The sequence below is a fragment of the Sinocyclocheilus anshuiensis genome, unplaced genomic scaffold (assembly GCF_001515605.1).
Source record: "Sinocyclocheilus anshuiensis isolate Anshui unplaced genomic scaffold, SAMN03320099.WGS_v1.1 scaffold409, whole genome shotgun sequence".
NCBI lineage: Eukaryota > Metazoa > Chordata > Actinopteri > Cypriniformes > Cyprinidae > Sinocyclocheilus > Sinocyclocheilus anshuiensis.
Window position 1 is genome coordinate 185,219 of NW_015540855.1, and position 16,732 is coordinate 201,950.

The 16,732-nt window shown below is 37.8% G+C and overlaps 1 protein-coding gene across 2 annotated transcripts in view; it reads left to right on the forward strand.

Moving 5' to 3' along the window:
• The window catches only part of epb41l4b (erythrocyte membrane protein band 4.1 like 4B), a 42,816-nt gene that overhangs the window by 23,401 nt on the left and 2,683 nt on the right, over window positions 1–16,732 (forward strand). Inside the window, exons 5-21 of one of the 2 annotated variants that reach the window (XM_016485270.1) lie at window positions 283–327; window positions 815–867; window positions 992–1,112; window positions 2,695–2,782; window positions 5,144–5,232; window positions 5,348–5,417; window positions 6,558–6,727; window positions 6,809–6,918; window positions 7,093–7,123; window positions 7,268–7,301; window positions 8,150–8,265; window positions 10,583–10,722; window positions 12,612–12,724; window positions 12,824–12,907; window positions 13,944–14,008; window positions 14,114–14,209; window positions 14,306–14,429. In XM_016485270.1, the coding sequence (XP_016340756.1) occupies window positions 283–327; window positions 815–867; window positions 992–1,112; window positions 2,695–2,782; window positions 5,144–5,232; window positions 5,348–5,417; window positions 6,558–6,727; window positions 6,809–6,918; window positions 7,093–7,123; window positions 7,268–7,301; window positions 8,150–8,265; window positions 10,583–10,722; window positions 12,612–12,724; window positions 12,824–12,907; window positions 13,944–14,008; window positions 14,114–14,209; window positions 14,306–14,429 (1,549 nt within the window). The remainder of the gene's footprint in view (window positions 1–282; window positions 328–814; window positions 868–991; window positions 1,113–2,694; window positions 2,783–5,143; window positions 5,233–5,347; window positions 5,418–6,557; window positions 6,728–6,808; window positions 6,919–7,092; window positions 7,124–7,267; window positions 7,302–8,149; window positions 8,266–10,582; window positions 10,723–12,611; window positions 12,725–12,823; window positions 12,908–13,943; window positions 14,009–14,113; window positions 14,210–14,305; window positions 14,430–16,732) is intronic. The other variant, XM_016485271.1, reaches the window with a different exon arrangement.

A 16,732-nucleotide genomic window follows, 5' to 3' on the forward strand; every position in this document is an offset into this window, starting at 1 on the left:
GTAAGGAAACTTTGCTTCCTTTGCTCCTGCATTTCTCAGAGGTGCGCACGCTGCGCATACGTCTTACGTCATCTGTCTGCATGCATGCAAGTGAGAAAAAAGTGTTTATTACGTTTGAAATATTGATATTTATCTTACAAAAACGCATAGTTTAACATAAGGCAGCAACATAACAAAACATAAAAAAGGAAGGTGTATGAATACTTTCGCAAGGCACTGTATGTACGGTAAAATATTTGCACTATGATATGACATTTATGTTTATGTAACCATTTTTTGCAGGTATCTCTTCGTACTGCAGCTTAGACAAGACATACTGTCCGGCAAGTAAGAAATTATGCTTACCTCACAGCCAGACACACACAAACATGCACACGCAGTGGAAAAAGAGAGCCTTTCATATCCTCCTTTTTGCCCTGTGTCACACCTCTGACCCTCCCTCTGTTACGTGCACACACAGTGAGGCAGGGTTTCTACCGGGGTCCAATAAAAGCTCTGTTTCAGTGTGTATAATCTGGGTCTGGTCTCCTGGGTGCTGCTCTGCTCCTTTTTAATAAAAGAAACTCCAATGAGAACCAACACACAGCTTCTAATTTAAGAGCACAGATACGCTCCGACACACTTTCCCACACAGGGGGCACACACTTTCTTACATAAACACGGGGTCTCGTCATCTCACATTTTACAAAAGGGGATTTTGACCATTGCTTGATAACTACATTGTTGAATGCTTTGAAAGTTGCCTTTTGTATGCCACAAACACATTTACTGGCTGTTTTAAGGGTCATTAAGTCTCTCCTCCTTCCCTGAGCAGGTTAAAATGTCCATATGATGTGGCTGTGGAGCTCGGGGCTTATTGCTTACAAAGTGAGTTCTGTGTGTTTTATGGGCAGTTTGGACTTTTTTTTTATGTATTTGCATATTTACAGCAGATTTTTGCCTTTTCATTTCCATTTGCATTCTATTTCCTTTCTATTTCACGTGTTAATAGGTGAACTTGGGGATTGTGATCCATTAGAACACTCTATAGCGTTGGTATCAGAGTTTCGCTTTTCACCCAAACAGACAGAGATAATGGAGGCAGACATCTACCGCAAATGGGCTGAGTGCAGGTATTTCTTATTCCCAATCTTAAAAATAAAGATTTCAAAAGGGGGCTTTTGTAACAATGCTTTTTTGGTTTCCCTAAAGAACCGTGAACTATTTTTGTTCCTAGTGCTTAGAATATTTTAAAGGGGTCATATGATGCGATTTCAAGTTTTCCTTTCTCTTTGGAGTGTTACAAGCTGATTGTGCATAGATAAGATCCCTGAAGTTGCAAAGACTAAAGTCTCAAAACCAAAGAGATCTTTAAAAAAGCATCATATGACCCCTTTAATAATCTGAAGAAAATTTTCCATTATATAGAACCGTTTGTGCAATGGAAAGTTTCCACTGATGTTAAACGCATTGATGCCAATAAAGAACCTGCATTTTTTGGAGTGTACTATACAGTTTGGCAGCTAACAGTACTGTATGTCCTGAAATACAAGTTGACATACTATGCAACTTGACTAATCATAGCCAATTAGAACACATTTGGGACCAGATTTACTAAACATGGCAAATTAGCGTTACAGTGCAATTGCATAAAAGCGCCGATGGGAGGGGAAAATTCTGCAGGTGATTTACTGACAAGGTGCACATTAAAGAACACCGACGCAACATCTCATTTTCATAATGACCAACGCAATCTACCAAGAGCTGCACAAATTACCGCCTGCTTTTTTGGGGTATTAAATAATGCCGCAAATAACAGTGAATAGACGAGCGCAAATCTTAGTAAATCGCGTTGCATGATTCATTTAAATACTCTCCTCCCATAAATTTAACGATCGAAAGGGAAACTCCTACAAATGCATATTCAATAGGGTGAGTCGCAAAAATAACTGTCCACGCCTTTTCAGCGCTAATTTCCCACTGTGTGTCTTTAGTAAATCCTGACAGTAGTGTTTAATGCCAAATGAGGGTTTGCGCTGGCGCAAGCTGATAGTAAATCTGATATAAAAGCATTGAATCCTTAGAATGATTGAAGTGTCAGATTTGGTCTCACTTAATTAGATTTGGACACTTTCATTTGCTAGTGATAATCACACTTGAACTGTTTACATGCATTTAACTTGAACTGAAAACTCGGTCTCCCTGTGGTTTTAATTAAATCCTCAGCTCTGCATTTGACCCTGTTTTAAGAGCAATCATCAAAGTCAGTGTGCTACTTGTACAAGTACGTGTTTAGCTGCAGACCATTCCCTACAGATTAGCTGTTGCATTTGTTTAAATGGGTCTGGATTGTTTGTTGATCTTGGAAATGAAATGAGAAATTTTAAAACTTTACAGACTTGGGGGTTGAAAATATTCAGTGCAAGACAAAAAATAATGGCTTGAATTGAATTCTTGCAGATTCTGTCAGCCAATGTAGCGATTTGAGCACAGAGCAGAGGTATAATGTGAGAGGATTTCCGGAGGATGACAACAAGTGCAGCAAAACTTTGGATGCACTTGATAGGACATATGGTAAATGCTGTCAGGCTGTACAAGAGGGAGTTGCTGTAGTCTGGCCATGAAATGACAGGGCACTGGACAGAGTTGAACGATGAGTTATGGTGTTCATTACTGCTCATGAGTTTGAATGTTCACCAGTACGTCTCTCTACAGGGGAATGAGTCCTTCTCAAGCTGAGCTGAATTTCCTGAATAAGTGCAAGTGGCTGGAGATGTATGGAGTAGACATGCACTTTGTGAAGGTGAGATCACTCCCTTTAGTTAATTTACATCCTTCCAGTACTTGAATTTCAAGGATTGCAGTTCTAAGAGTGTATTCAAATTCTTGGTTTCATTTATTTTTTTTCATCTTCACCCTGTTGTACCTTCACAATAGGAGAATTATCTCCATAAGAGCTCTATAATAATACTGTACTTTACAAAGACAATATTAGACCATATAATACCTCCATTACATCATTTTATATCAGTATTATACCTACTTAAAAGCTGCATTTGTGTGACGATTTAATTAGATGGTCAGATCTTCCTCTTTCCTGGCTTGGGAGGATTGCTGTAGTTAAGATGAATATAATGCCCTGGCTTCTTTATACTCTACAGATGATATCAATCTTATTGCAGAATAAGAGAATAACAGAATGGTTTAGCTCATTTATATGGAAAAAGCGGAAGCCAAGACTAAATTTTCAAAATTGCAACTTTCCGGTTCTTTGGGGGGCTGCGATGTGCCTAATGTCAGAAAATACCAGTTGGCCTGTCCGCTCCGATTCATAGCCAAATGGGTCAAAAGGACCTAAATCTATTTGGCTTGATTTAGAGGCTTAACAGTTACCTTGCCCTCTTCAAAATCTGTTATCTGAAGGTAATTAAAGGGATAGTTCACCCAAAAATGAAAATTCTGTCATTAATTACTCACCCTCATGTTGTTCCAAACCTGTAAGACCTTCGTTCATCTTCAGAACACCAATTAAGGTATTTTTGATGGGATCTGAGAGCTCTCTGACCCTCCATAGACAGCAAGGATATTACCACGATCAATGCACAGAAATGTAGCAAGGACATCTGTAAAATAGTCCATGTGACATCAGGGGTTCAACCGTATTTTTACGAAGCTACGAGAATACTTTTTGTGCACAAAGAAAACAATAATAACATAACTTATTCAACAATTCTTCTCCCGGAGTTACCGACTTCCTCCATTTTGGAGAGTACCCACTTTCATAATGCCCTTTGCTCATACAAAGTGGTGAACACCCAGGACCTTAGAAGATTATGGGAAGGGGAGCTTCAACAGACCATCACAGAGGAGGAATGGGAACAGGTCTGGAGTCAGGCAAATAAGATCTCTATTTTCAATAGGGCCAAAGCTATTCAGCTCAGGATTGTGCATAAATTGCACATCACACCGCTTAGAAGCAAGTTTGACTCAAGCAATTCCCCATTATGTGTTAAATGTAAGGTAGAAGTGGGAGATTACACCCATTTATTATGGAACTGTTCTGTAATTAGAGCTTATTGGTCAAAAGTTGTTGCATGTATGAGAAGTATGTTTGGACTTGAGCTACAGTGGGACCCCTTGTTTATGATTCTATGTCTCCCAAACATCTATTTGACATTCTAGCCTTTGCTACCAGAAAAAAATATACTGTTAACCTGTATCAGTGACAAACCCTCATCTTTGAAAGGATGGCACAAGATTATTAGGGAAATGATTCCCTAGGAATTTCTAACGTGTTACTCGTATGTCCACTGTAGCTTTTCCTCAAGTTTGTACTCCATACCTGGATTTTATTGATGTTTCTTTAAGTAATATTTTGATTTGGTATGTTATAATGCACTTTTTTTCCCTCTTTCTTGCTTTTCTTTTTCATTAGAATTGTAAAAGATGGGCATTGTCTGTTGGTTGGTTTGGTTATGTTTATGTAATAAGTGGTTGAAATGTTGATAAAAAGATGCAGTTAAAAAAGCTGCATTTGTTCCTTCACAACAGCAATATACCACTACAGCAGCTGAATTGATCTTTTATATTATCTTTTTAATATTTTCAGAAGTAATATTATCCACCTGTTCATCCATCAATGTAATGTCTCAGCTCTTAAAAGTACCTGTGATATCAGGAGAGAGGTACATTACCATTTAAATGTTTTGGGAAAGAAAAAATGAAAGAAAGTAATACTTTTATTCAGCATGGATGCATTAAATTGATCAAAAGTGACAGTTGATGTTAAAAATATTTCTATTTCCAATAAATTCTATTCATCAAAGATTCCTGCAAAAATGTATCATGATTTCCACCCAATATTAAGCAGCACAACTGTTTTTAACAGATATAATCATTAAAATTTATATTGTAAAATATATTAAAATAGAAAAGTTGTTTTAAATTGTAATATTTTCACAACATTTTTACTGTATTTTTGATTAAATAAATGCAGTCTTCTACAATAAATGAGCATAAAAGCATTGTCAAAAACATTTTAAAAAATCATACTCACCCCAAACCTTTGAACAGGAGTGTATTGTACCTGTTAAGTAAAACCTGTGTAATATACTTGTGAGATAGTGTGAGACTGCTGTGTAAAATGCTCTATACTCACGTACAGGGACGGGATGGAGGAGAATATGCTCTGGGACTCACACCAACCAGAATCCTTGTTTTTGAGGGATCCAGCAAAATTGGTCTCTTCTTTTGGTGAGATTCACAGATACACTCTTGTTGTTCTGACCAGTAGCTGACCTTTGACTCTTCAGTCATCATGGCTGATATTTTCCATCTCAACATACTTTACGTAAATGTTTCCATTTAGGCCTAAAATAACCCGTCTTGACTTCAGGAAGAACCGACTGACATTAGTAGTTGTGGAGGATGATGAGAAGGTAAGTTTTACATACACAAAATTGCACTCGTTTATCTGTGCTCACATTGTAGACGTTCCTCTATACCAGGGGCCTTAAGCCTTGGTTGATAAGCTGTTAAAATAATCACTATTGCTGTGATGTCATACTTGTACAATACATTTTAATTTTGCTTAATACATTTGAATGTAGGAGAAACAATTAAGTATTTTGCTGAACTATGGCTTCGTTCATGCTGACTTCATATTTTACTTATTTTTTCACAAATAATTTTTAAAGCGTTAGTTCACCCAAAAATGAAAATTAGCCCATGATTTACTCCCACTCAAGGCATCCTAGGTGTATGACTTTCTTTTTTCAGATGAATCCAATCGGAGTTATATAAAAAATTGTCCTGGCTCTTCTAAGCTTTATAATGGCGGTAGGTGGGTGTTTTTGTTCAACAGTCCAAAAGAAGTCCAATAAAGCGCATCCATCCATAATAAAAAGTGCGTCAAACAGCTCTGGGGGGTGAATAAAGGCCTCCTGTAGCGAATCGATGCATTTCTGTAAGAAAAATATCCATATTCAAAATATTAAAAACAGTTTTCTCTAGCTTGTGCTAACTGTCATACGTGCAAGTTGCTCCGAGCGGATGACATAGGAGTAGAGGAGTGAGCAAAACAAAACACCGGTCACGAATTAGAAGTACAAGACGAGGATTTGTAAAGAAAAATGTTGGAGGATTTTGATTTTGATTTTAAATATGGATATTTTTCTTACAAATACATCGATTGGCTACAGGAGGCCTTTATTCACCCCCCGGTTTTAATATTAAAATTCATTTATATGAGGCACTTTTTATTATGGATGAATGCACTTTTTTGGACTTCTTTTGGACTGTTAAACAAAAACACCCGCCCACTGCCATTATAAAGGTTGGAATAACTCCGATTAGATTCTTCTGAAAGAATTAAGTCATATACACCTAGGATGCCTTGAGGGTGAGTAAATCATAGGCTAATTTTCATTTTTGGGTGAACTAACCCTTTAAATCATTCATTCATAATTCATATAAATTAATTGTAATATTAAAATCCAATAGTAAAACATTCAAAAAACCCTGTGCTCTATATTTTGAAGTGCTTTGAAACTTAAGAGCCTGTATATTTGTGGGTGCAGGGCCGAGAGCAGGAGCACACATTTGTGTTTCAGCTTTCGAGTTCTCGGGAGTGTAAGCACTTATGGAAGTGTGCAGTCCAGAGTCACGCCTTCTTCCGGCTCAGACAGCCAACCCACAACAACAGAAGCCGCAGTGACTTCACACGCCTCGGCTCACAGTTCAGATTCAGGTACATACACACGTACACCTATTCTGGCAACATATTTACACTGTCGCCTTTTTTTAAGTATAATATTGTTTGTGTTTACAGTGGAAGGACTGAATATCAGGCCACACATAGTGGTAAAGTCAGGAGAGCAAGCACTTTTGAGAGAAGACCAAGTAAAAGATATCCATCACGAGCTCAGTCTATGGTCAAGGGTAGGTCTGTGTGCCGTATGCCATATCTCCTTTCAATAATCAACCTAATGCATTTCTGACATGCTTAATCTCTGTGTCTGCCCCGCATCTGACCCTAAAGCCTTTAAATGCTGCTTTAACACAAGTGCCACATCACATATGTCATGTTTATATGATTGCTTTTGTCTTCCACAGCCATAACTCCAGCAAAACATCCACATCTAAGGTAAAGCCACACAAACACAATTATGAGCACTCTGATATAAAAATATGCTTATTTAATTATTTTTGTTGTGCTTGTGTAATGAAAAATTATTCTATTTGTACTGGTTGTGACTGAGTAATGAAAGATTCTCTCTCCATTCTGTAGTGCACAGACCAGCCCTGAGCCAAGCTTAACACCGGTACTCTTTCAATATCCTTCATACTTTATATGATTATTTTAGGAAGAAATACATATGAGGATTTAGTAGCTACATCAGGGATTTTTTTTTTTGACTGGTGTCCAAATGCCATTTTTATTTTGTAAATTGTTTTAGGGCTGCCTAAATATTAATTGAATATGTTTAAAAAAAAAAAAATTTTACGGTTTCATTCTGTTTTGTAAAAGACAGGTTGGAAATTGATTGTTTTATTTTATAGACAGTGTAACAGTAGTAAATGTTGATTGTAAGTCAAAATTTTCTGTATTTCTTGTGAAATATTTCTTGTGAAATGTGCTGGAATATTATATTTTAGCGAGATTTTTTTTGGCTCCTTCACAAGGCAAACATCATATTTGGGGGCCCTTTGCAAAAAAATTTAAAACTATGAGATGAAAGAAAAAGTTATATTTCAGTGCTTTTAGTATCGACTTCCCTCAAGAAACTTTGCGTTATCTCACAAATGTATAGTTTTTAACAAAAAAATTATCACAAAAATTTGCAAGCAAATGCAAAGTTTCTCTGGGAAACGTTAAGGGTTTTTCAAGAGAAAGCAAAAGTTTTGCAAGATAACGCTCCTCACAATACTTTGTTTAAATAACATTTTTCCTCCAATCACAATTTTTTCCCAATCATCATGTCCCTTTAGGGGTTCTATAGAAAACCTTATTTTAATCTCCAAATAACATTCTGAAAAAACAATTCTTATGAGCAAAGCATGATGAGATTTTTTTACATAGATTGATATTTAGCTGACTAAGTTCTTAATGCTGAAGTAACTAGCAAGAGACTTCACTCATATGAATCATATTTTTTCTGCTTCCCTCCAGTATAAGCACAACATTCCAATTGCACAGGAACCCTGGCAAAGATCACATCCGTCTAGTTTAACCCCTCCCCTATACGTACAGACTATGGAACTGGGACACGTTCCGCCACCACACAGGTATACATTTTTATCTACCGAAACTGGAACATAAAACCTATGCCAATCTAGGGCTGTCAAAATGGCTGAAAAACTAAATTCTATTCTAATTCTAAATTATATTTGAATTTAAAATGCATCATTTCAGTTAGGGTGAAGAAAAGCTTTTGGCTTCTCTCCTGAGGCCACAAGAGGGTGCATCGAGCAAAATATTACTAATGCACGTTTATTCAAAGCATAAGATAACATGACTATCTGTGGAAAAAAGTGCATAATGTTTAAAATAATGTTTATAAACCAATTATTATTAAGTTGCTTAAACTACTATAAACAAAACAGCATCATGTATGTATGTATAGTTTAATACAAAGGGCTGAAAGCCAATCACACAGAGAATATTTTTCATTTAAAAACACAAGTTGCAGTGGGATGGGGAAAAAACCCGCCATAAAGTCTCGAGATATGTTTTTTGAAAGTTGAACTTGCATTAATTTTGCATGGCTTTCTGCGGCTCTTTTGTGCGAGACGAGAGTGCAACGGTGATAGATGTCGCTCTAGAAAATTTCGCAAAATATGCGTTCTGTGTGAACGGCTTGGTTTCAGTTTTGACGTAAACAAGATCTTCTCCGCATTGATGTTCTCTTTTCCCGCAATATTTGAAATTAACAACGCAGCAGCGTGGCTTCAACTGGATAGGCTAACAAAAACATTATAATGCAGTGACACATCGTCATCACATCTCGTGCGCCGCTGATAAGGCTGCCTGCTTAACGCACACCTAAAATTCGAAACGTTTTTGCATTCGAAATTCGATGAATATTCGAAATTCGATTTTTTTTGACAGCCCTATGCCAATCTTCCAGTTTCTGTTAAAAAAATCAAGAAATGTAGGCTGATCTCATCTGTGTTTCACCTGCATGTGCATATGTGTCTGATTTAGACCCTCCAATGTGGAAAGACCCCCTGTGAGCAGTGGTGGGTTTGGTGAGAGGGGTTTGGTTGAGCGCAGTGGCAGGAGTGTGTCAATCGTGCACAGAGACAAACTTATGACTGCGCTGTGAAAGAGTGTTTGGATGAGCCACTCACCTTAGTAAAAGAGACCGCTGAATGCTCTCATCCAGTCAGAGTGTGTCATCCATCTGCATCATCACACCTGCAGGAGTCTCATCCGTTGCTTGTGATCATCCATCATGTGACATGTCTCAACAGACCGAATGCATCCTGAAATGACAAAAACATATTCAGCATATGCAGACCTTGATGTCGGACTCTTGACAATCTGCATGTTTATAGCTTTTAGAGTTTTACATGATTCACGATCAAATTTAGAACTAGCAAATTACCTGAAAGACGATGCCAGGATATGTAACTGCTGCTGTTGTGGTTTTATATTCTATAGCAAGGTTGCTCAGTTTAGTTCCAACACTACTCTTAACACATCAGATCCATCTCACCAAGCTGTTAAGAATTATGGACAAGTGTGCAAGCACCTCCAAAAGCCAGACTGAGCACCGTTGTTCTAGATTATAGCATATTTTATCATTTTAGTTAATAGATTTGTGCATATTATGTCTAAAAGTTTACTTTTAAGTGCAAATCACTTATATAATATCATGCCAAGCACCTCACTGTTTACAAACCCTGCTTTACTTAATTTAAATTCACCTTGAAAGTACACGTGACAGCTGTTCTATATGTGCTAATGATCATTACGTATTTGCTAAAGTGTTAAGTTAGAAACCTTTGTGTTCGGCCATCGAAATCTGTTCAATCAGCAAGGGACAGGGGCTTTTAATGATTACGGACTGCTGCAATGAGACCTGCCTTAATAAATGTGTTGTTTACACTAATCGACTCAGTTTTATTGATTATGTAAACCCTTGACATTTGCTTCTCATTTTTGTATTAACATTTGCACCGTTCCATTTTCTGTTTAATAACACCATTTGCATAAACAGTTGTTGTTTTTGGTCCATCCACTGAAATTACTTTCATAAGCACTCTGTTATTATATTAGAAAGCTGTGTGTGCATGTTTCTGCATGTCATTTTACCATGGTTATTCATAACTACTTGGAAATAAATCAATATATAAGTACCAGTTCAGGTTTGCATTGGTCTTATGCTGGTGCTAATTGTGTTAGTGTCAATGTATACAGTAGGATCAATAAAGATGACATATGCCATTCTGTTGCATGTGTGGGTGGGTGTGTCGACATGTATGAATTAAGTTGAGAGCCTCTTGTTCTCTGAATCTTTACGTCATACAGACCAAAAATAATGTGGAGCTGTCATATGTACCATTGTACACTGTGTCATTGTTGTGCATTGTTTTATAGTTTCCCTTTGAGCACTGCAGACACCCGGAGGTTTAGTGTGGAAGAGAATGAAGCTCCTCTTTCTGGAAAGATCCATTGCTGCTACCATCGCCATGGATACGAAAAACAGGAAGCATTGTGCCTCACAACAGCTAAACCTAGTGAGTCCCGAGTCTGACTATAGCTACTTGACTTGACATGGGTGCAGTTTTTTGCAAAATGTTAAATAATCAAGAGATTATATTGATTTTCTTGCATTTTAAAGACATATTGTTTGATATTTTGTCTATTTTTGCTCCGCCAATGCAGAATACATGGTTGCACGCGTCTCTGAACAACCCACACTAGTGATTCGTGTGTTTGGACAAGTCGAGTCGGTTAAGTAAATTATTTAGTGACTCGTTCACTTGTTGCCACCTGTAGGCGTATCGATTTAACCTGCAGATGGGGGTCACTAAAAAAATTCTGTCTTGTTGGCGCAGATAGCCTTGTGGGCAGCTGACATATAGTTGCGCTACGGGTGACCCGAGTTTGAATCCGGGCTCGAGGACCTTTCCCAATTCCGCCCCCGTTGCCCCAAGAGAGCTCTCTCCCACTTTGCTTCCTGTCACTTCTACACTGTCCTATACTATTAAAGTCAAAAAATGGCAAAAAAAATTCTGTCTAGTGCAGGTGTGAACATACAAACAATGAAAAGTCCCAGTGTTACAGACTTGAAAGGCCTAACTTCACACCAAGTAGCCTACGATGACTATAACTATAAAGTTTTATTGTACTAATTCTATCAAATATATTAGCACCCACACCAAGTGACAATAATGTTCTGATTAGTGTAAGCGCTGTTTGTCATTTTAAAACCTGAAGATTTCTTAGGGGCGTTCACACCAAGTATGACATCTACACTGAACAAAATTATAAACGCAACACTTTTGATTTTGCCCCCATTTTTCATGAGCTGAACTCAAAGATCTAAGACTTTTTCTATGTACACAAAAGGCCTATTTCTCTCAAATATTGTTCACAAATCTGTCTAAATCGGTGTTAGTGAGCACTTCTCCTTTGCCGAGATAATCCATCCACCTCACAGGTGTGGCATATCAAGATGCTGATTAGACAGCATGATTATTGCACAGGTGTGCCTTAGGCTGGCCACAATAAAAGGCTACTCTAAAATGTGCAGTTTTACTGTTTTGGGGGGTCCAGGGGGGTCCGAAAACCAGTCAGTAATCAAAAGCGTTGCGTTTATAATTTTGTTCAGTGTATAATGATATAGTTATAATATTTGTTCTAATTCTAGGAGAATAGGAAAGTCCACAGCACAACTACAAGGATAACAACACCGCATATAGCTGAAATCATTTCAGAACATTTTTTCCAGCTGATAAACAAAACAAACATTAACAACCAATCAGAATTGAACAAGCACTTGCACTTATAATAATTGGTGTTGATGCTAATATAGTTATAGACTAGTTATCAATCTTGGTGTGATAGGGCCTTAACACTTTCTCAACAGATACTTATTAGCTGTCATGTTTTTATCATTTATCAGCTGGAAAAAAAACCTTCTTAAAGTGATTCCAATATCTTTCATCTACGTTATAATTATAGCTGTGGTGTGGACCCCTATTCTCATAGAATTTGAACAACTTTTAAAACTTAATTGTTATTGTTATAGTAATCTTTCTTGGTGTGAACGACTCTTTAGTCTTTATAATGGCATGCCATGCACTGTATAAAGGTCCAAGATAACATGTCATGTTCTAAAGTCACAATTTTCAAGAGCTTTATAGTGTTTTTGTCTACTGAAATTTTTTTGGGAAGACATTTAATGAGCTGAACAATTGCATGTTGTTAAACAATTGAACACTTGTGAAGTACTTCTATCCTTCACAGCCTTGTTTTCATTCCTGTCAAAAATTAAATATGCTGCTACCCTCACTAAGGTCTATTGGACTGCACTCTGGGAATGCCACTCTGCCAATCAAATTTGAGTGTAACTACCTTGTAAAATTCAGAATAAGTATGTTGATGTGTTTGTTTATATCAGAAGCTTGGGTCGTGTCTCCTGGGCTCCCGGATGAGTTGGATCGAGCTCTACAGAAGAACCAGCTAGAAGCAGAAACTGCAGCCTGGCCGGCCCTCCACATCAACATAGACATGGTCAGTTATGGAGATCACAGCCACCTGGAACAAACAGAAAAGATTTTATGGCTGTTTTATGCCATATGAATAAGAATTCAATTCCCTTTGTAACTACAGGCAGAGGAAAAACCACTTTCTGAGAAAAGTCTTCCTTCCTCGCCTGTGGTTTTACAGGAACAGCTCAAGAGCAACATCTCTAAAGTAACTGCTCACACTGACAGACTGCATGAACATGACACTCTGTTCATAAAAGCTGATGCAAAGTTAATTTATCTATTTATATATCTGCATCTAAAGTGACTGAAAAAACAGGTCATTCCAGAGTTTAAAGTTGCGATGAAATGAAAGTAGCAACATCTTTTCTAACAAATATCATACATCCGACTGTAATAATAAAAATAAAAAAAAGTAATTTTTTTAAATTAAACGCATACATGGATGAATCGTTCACAATAATATCTATAACATGCATTTATAAAAGAGATAAAATAGGTAAACAGAGATAGGTAGGTACATTTTTATTTAATGCCGACTTTAATGCTTAACCAGCTTGATTAGGTCTCCTTTACCAAATCTAAGAAACCTGAGGTTGACCAAGATCTACCAGGTTGACCTCGGGCATAACCAAAATAAAGGTTCCAATGGGATTTTTTTGCACTGATGCCATAGAAAAACAATTTTTTGGGTTGATTTTTCAAAGAACCTTTAAGTGAACAGTTTACAAAAGAACCATTTTTTAGTGTGAAGAACATTTTATTAGTCTAAAGGATTTTATTAGTCTAAAGGACTGCTCCGGGTGTGTGTTCACGGTGTGTGTGTTCACTGCTGTGTGTGTGCACTTTGGATGGGATAAATGCAGAGCACTAATTCCTAGTATGGGTCACCATACTTGGCCACATGTCACGTCACTTCACTTCACTTCACTTCACTTTTTGCACTGTAAAGAACCTTTTGTGCAATGGAGAGTTTCCATGGACGTTAAAGTTTCTTCATGGAACCATAGATGCCAATAGAGAGCCTTTATTTTTAAAGGTGTATAACTTAAAGACCAGCTAGGAACTACATAAAGCCACCTACCTTTTTAGCTGGATTTTGGAAAAATGTCAAATACTGTATAACTATACACAGGATAATTATAACAGTTTATAAAGCACAAATATTGAGGTTACAGAATGAGGGCATGTGACAGTAGCAGTGAGATGATGCATAGCTTGTGCTCTGCTCTCTCCTACTGTAGCGCGCCACCCAAAGTGATAGTGGAACCTCAAAGGGGAACTCTTCAAGTGGAGACCAAACTGACAGGTGAGTTGGAACTCTGGAAGTTGGTACATGTCTCAAATGGTTTTCAAGCATCAAGCATCTTTGTCTCCATGTATTATATTCACTGACTTCAGACTCCTATCTCAGGTATCCCAGCTCCTCACAGGATTCAGGCTCAAGCAGTCTGAACATAGAGAAGCCCAGAGTGGATCGACGCAAACGCCTCGTTAGACAGTTTAGCTTGTGAGTCAATAGGCGGACGACAGTGTTTATCTTCTGGAGCCTTTTAGATTTAAGTAACAATATGGCCTCTCTTGATATATTTTATTTGTCCTATAGTAACCATAGTGATGAAGATGACCTCCCTGAGGCACTTGCAGCCATCTCCTCCCAGTGCAATATGGGAAAATCCTCCTCAAACAGCTCCTTGGACAAACAAGTCCAACCACCCATATACCCACCGGTAAGATTTACTATATGCCCACTCCTTCGAGATGCAATCAAAATGTTTTTTTTGTTTTTTTTTATCGGTAACGCTTTAGATTACAACCCGCAAAGAACTATGTAAGTATACACTGTAAAAAAAAATCCGTAAAATTTACGGTAAAAAAACGGCAGCTGTGGTTGCCGGAATTTTACCGTAAAAAATACGGTAGCAACATTTTAGGTTTTACGGTTTTAACTTAAATTTACAGTTAAATACCGTAATTTCATGAGTTTCTGCTATGATTTATAATTCACGAGTCTACTTACCTTATAAGTAGATTTCTATAAGCTTATTCGTCGATTTCAGCAACTTCACACCAGCAGCTTCTCAACACCACTATCACCAAATAACTTTGCATGATATACCATCAAGGTTCAATGCAGCTTAAAACATTATTACTCCTTTATTCCCCAAACTTCGCATATTGTTACCTTATACCTACATGGAGGTACTGAATAGGTACACTGTAATTACAAAAAAGTTACGCTGTAAATTCTGTTTACTTACGCAGTAACGTTACATTGCGGGTTGTAATCTAAAGCGTTACCTTTTTATCAAAAGGTTTTACGTTTCTGAAGTCATTGTAGAAAGGCTATATTCACAGTCTTCCTTGATTAATTTATTCCACAAGAGAAAATATCCAATAACAAATATCCAAGGGAGACAGGGGTAATTATAATGAAGGGTGCACCTTTAAAGGGATAGTATACTCAAAATGAAAATACTGTAATCATTCACTTACCCTCATGTTGTTCCAAATATGGTTGACTTCCTTTCTTGTACTGAACACACACACACACACAAAAGATGTTTTTGAGGAACATAGTGAACCAGACATTTTTCAAAATATCTTCTTTTGTGTTCCTCCGAGGAAATGCAGTAAGTTCATTTTTGGTGAACTGTACCTTTGAGTTAATGACAGTACTAATCTTAAAAGGGATCCAATTCCAAACACGATTGGTGTAGTACATATTTGTATACATGTATGTGTTTTGTTAAATTATGAAATGTAAAGGGGGAAACATATTGACAGTTTTTCAATACATTAATGTGTGTTCTAGTCCAGTAGACTCAATCCGTCTCGATTTAGAAAGTGAAACTCGGTCAAAAAACGCTTTAAGTTGGTTACCTTTACTAGCATCCCTCTTTAGCCAGTTGTAGCCTGGTAGCAATGACGCATGTGTGGCACTGTTCACGCGGTAGCGCGCGACCGGGAGAACTGCGCCAACTCCCACTATGCACCTTATTTTAATGTAAGAGCGCGGTGTCAGCTACTTCCATTTATGTTAGCAGTATAAAAATAATCATTATGCTCTTTGCACTATTTTTAAAGTAGTCTTACTACTTTGTTTATGGCACTTTGTTCTAGTTACTCACCTGTTAAAGTGCCCCTATTATGGGTAGCCTAAGGTTCATATTTTGGTTTTGGGAGTCCCCAACAACAGATTGGCATGCATGCAAGGTCAAAAAAACACTTTCATTGTCTTATAATATGCATTTATTTGTACCTTACTTGCTCAACGACTCCCAAACGATTCGCTCAACGATTCATTTTTCCAAACCTCTCCTTTGCGTGACGCTAATATGCGGTGTTTAGTCAGACAATTTTCTCATTTCTATTTCATCATGCCTGTAATGCCTGATAAAGCAGCGTTTGTGAGCGCAGTGCTGCTTTGTGTAGGCTACAGCCGTAACCTGGGAACTGCTATTTTTACCGCTCCAAAAGCGGCATCTAGTGGCAAAAGAATTAATTAGCATTTTCAACGCGAAAAGACATAAGGCGAGATATGCTAATGTTTGTTGTTCACCTTAATGTGAAACGGTTTGGGATTTGTTTTAAAGGGGGTCATATGAAGTTGCTAAAAAGAACATTATGTTGTGTATTTGGTGTAATGCAATGTGTTTATGCGGTTTAAGGTTCAAAAAACACATTATTTTCCACATAATGTACATTATTGTTGCTCCTCTATGCCCCGCCTTTCTGAAACGTGTCGATTTTTACAAAGCTCATCTTTCTGAAAAGTGAGGTGTACGCTGATTGGCTAGCTATCCAGTGCGTTGTGATTGGCTGAATATCTCAACTCTGCAGGTTCAGGAAACAGTCCTCTATAAAATACGTCACACAGCGTCACACACTGCGGGCTTGAGTGAGCGGAGGCCAGCGGGCTAGAGTGAGGAACGGCCGGTGGGCTTGAGAACAGTGCGGCCGGCGGATTCGACGAAGGAGCATCCGGCGGGCTTGCGGCAACCACATGTGACGACCCCGGGCTTGACTCCGC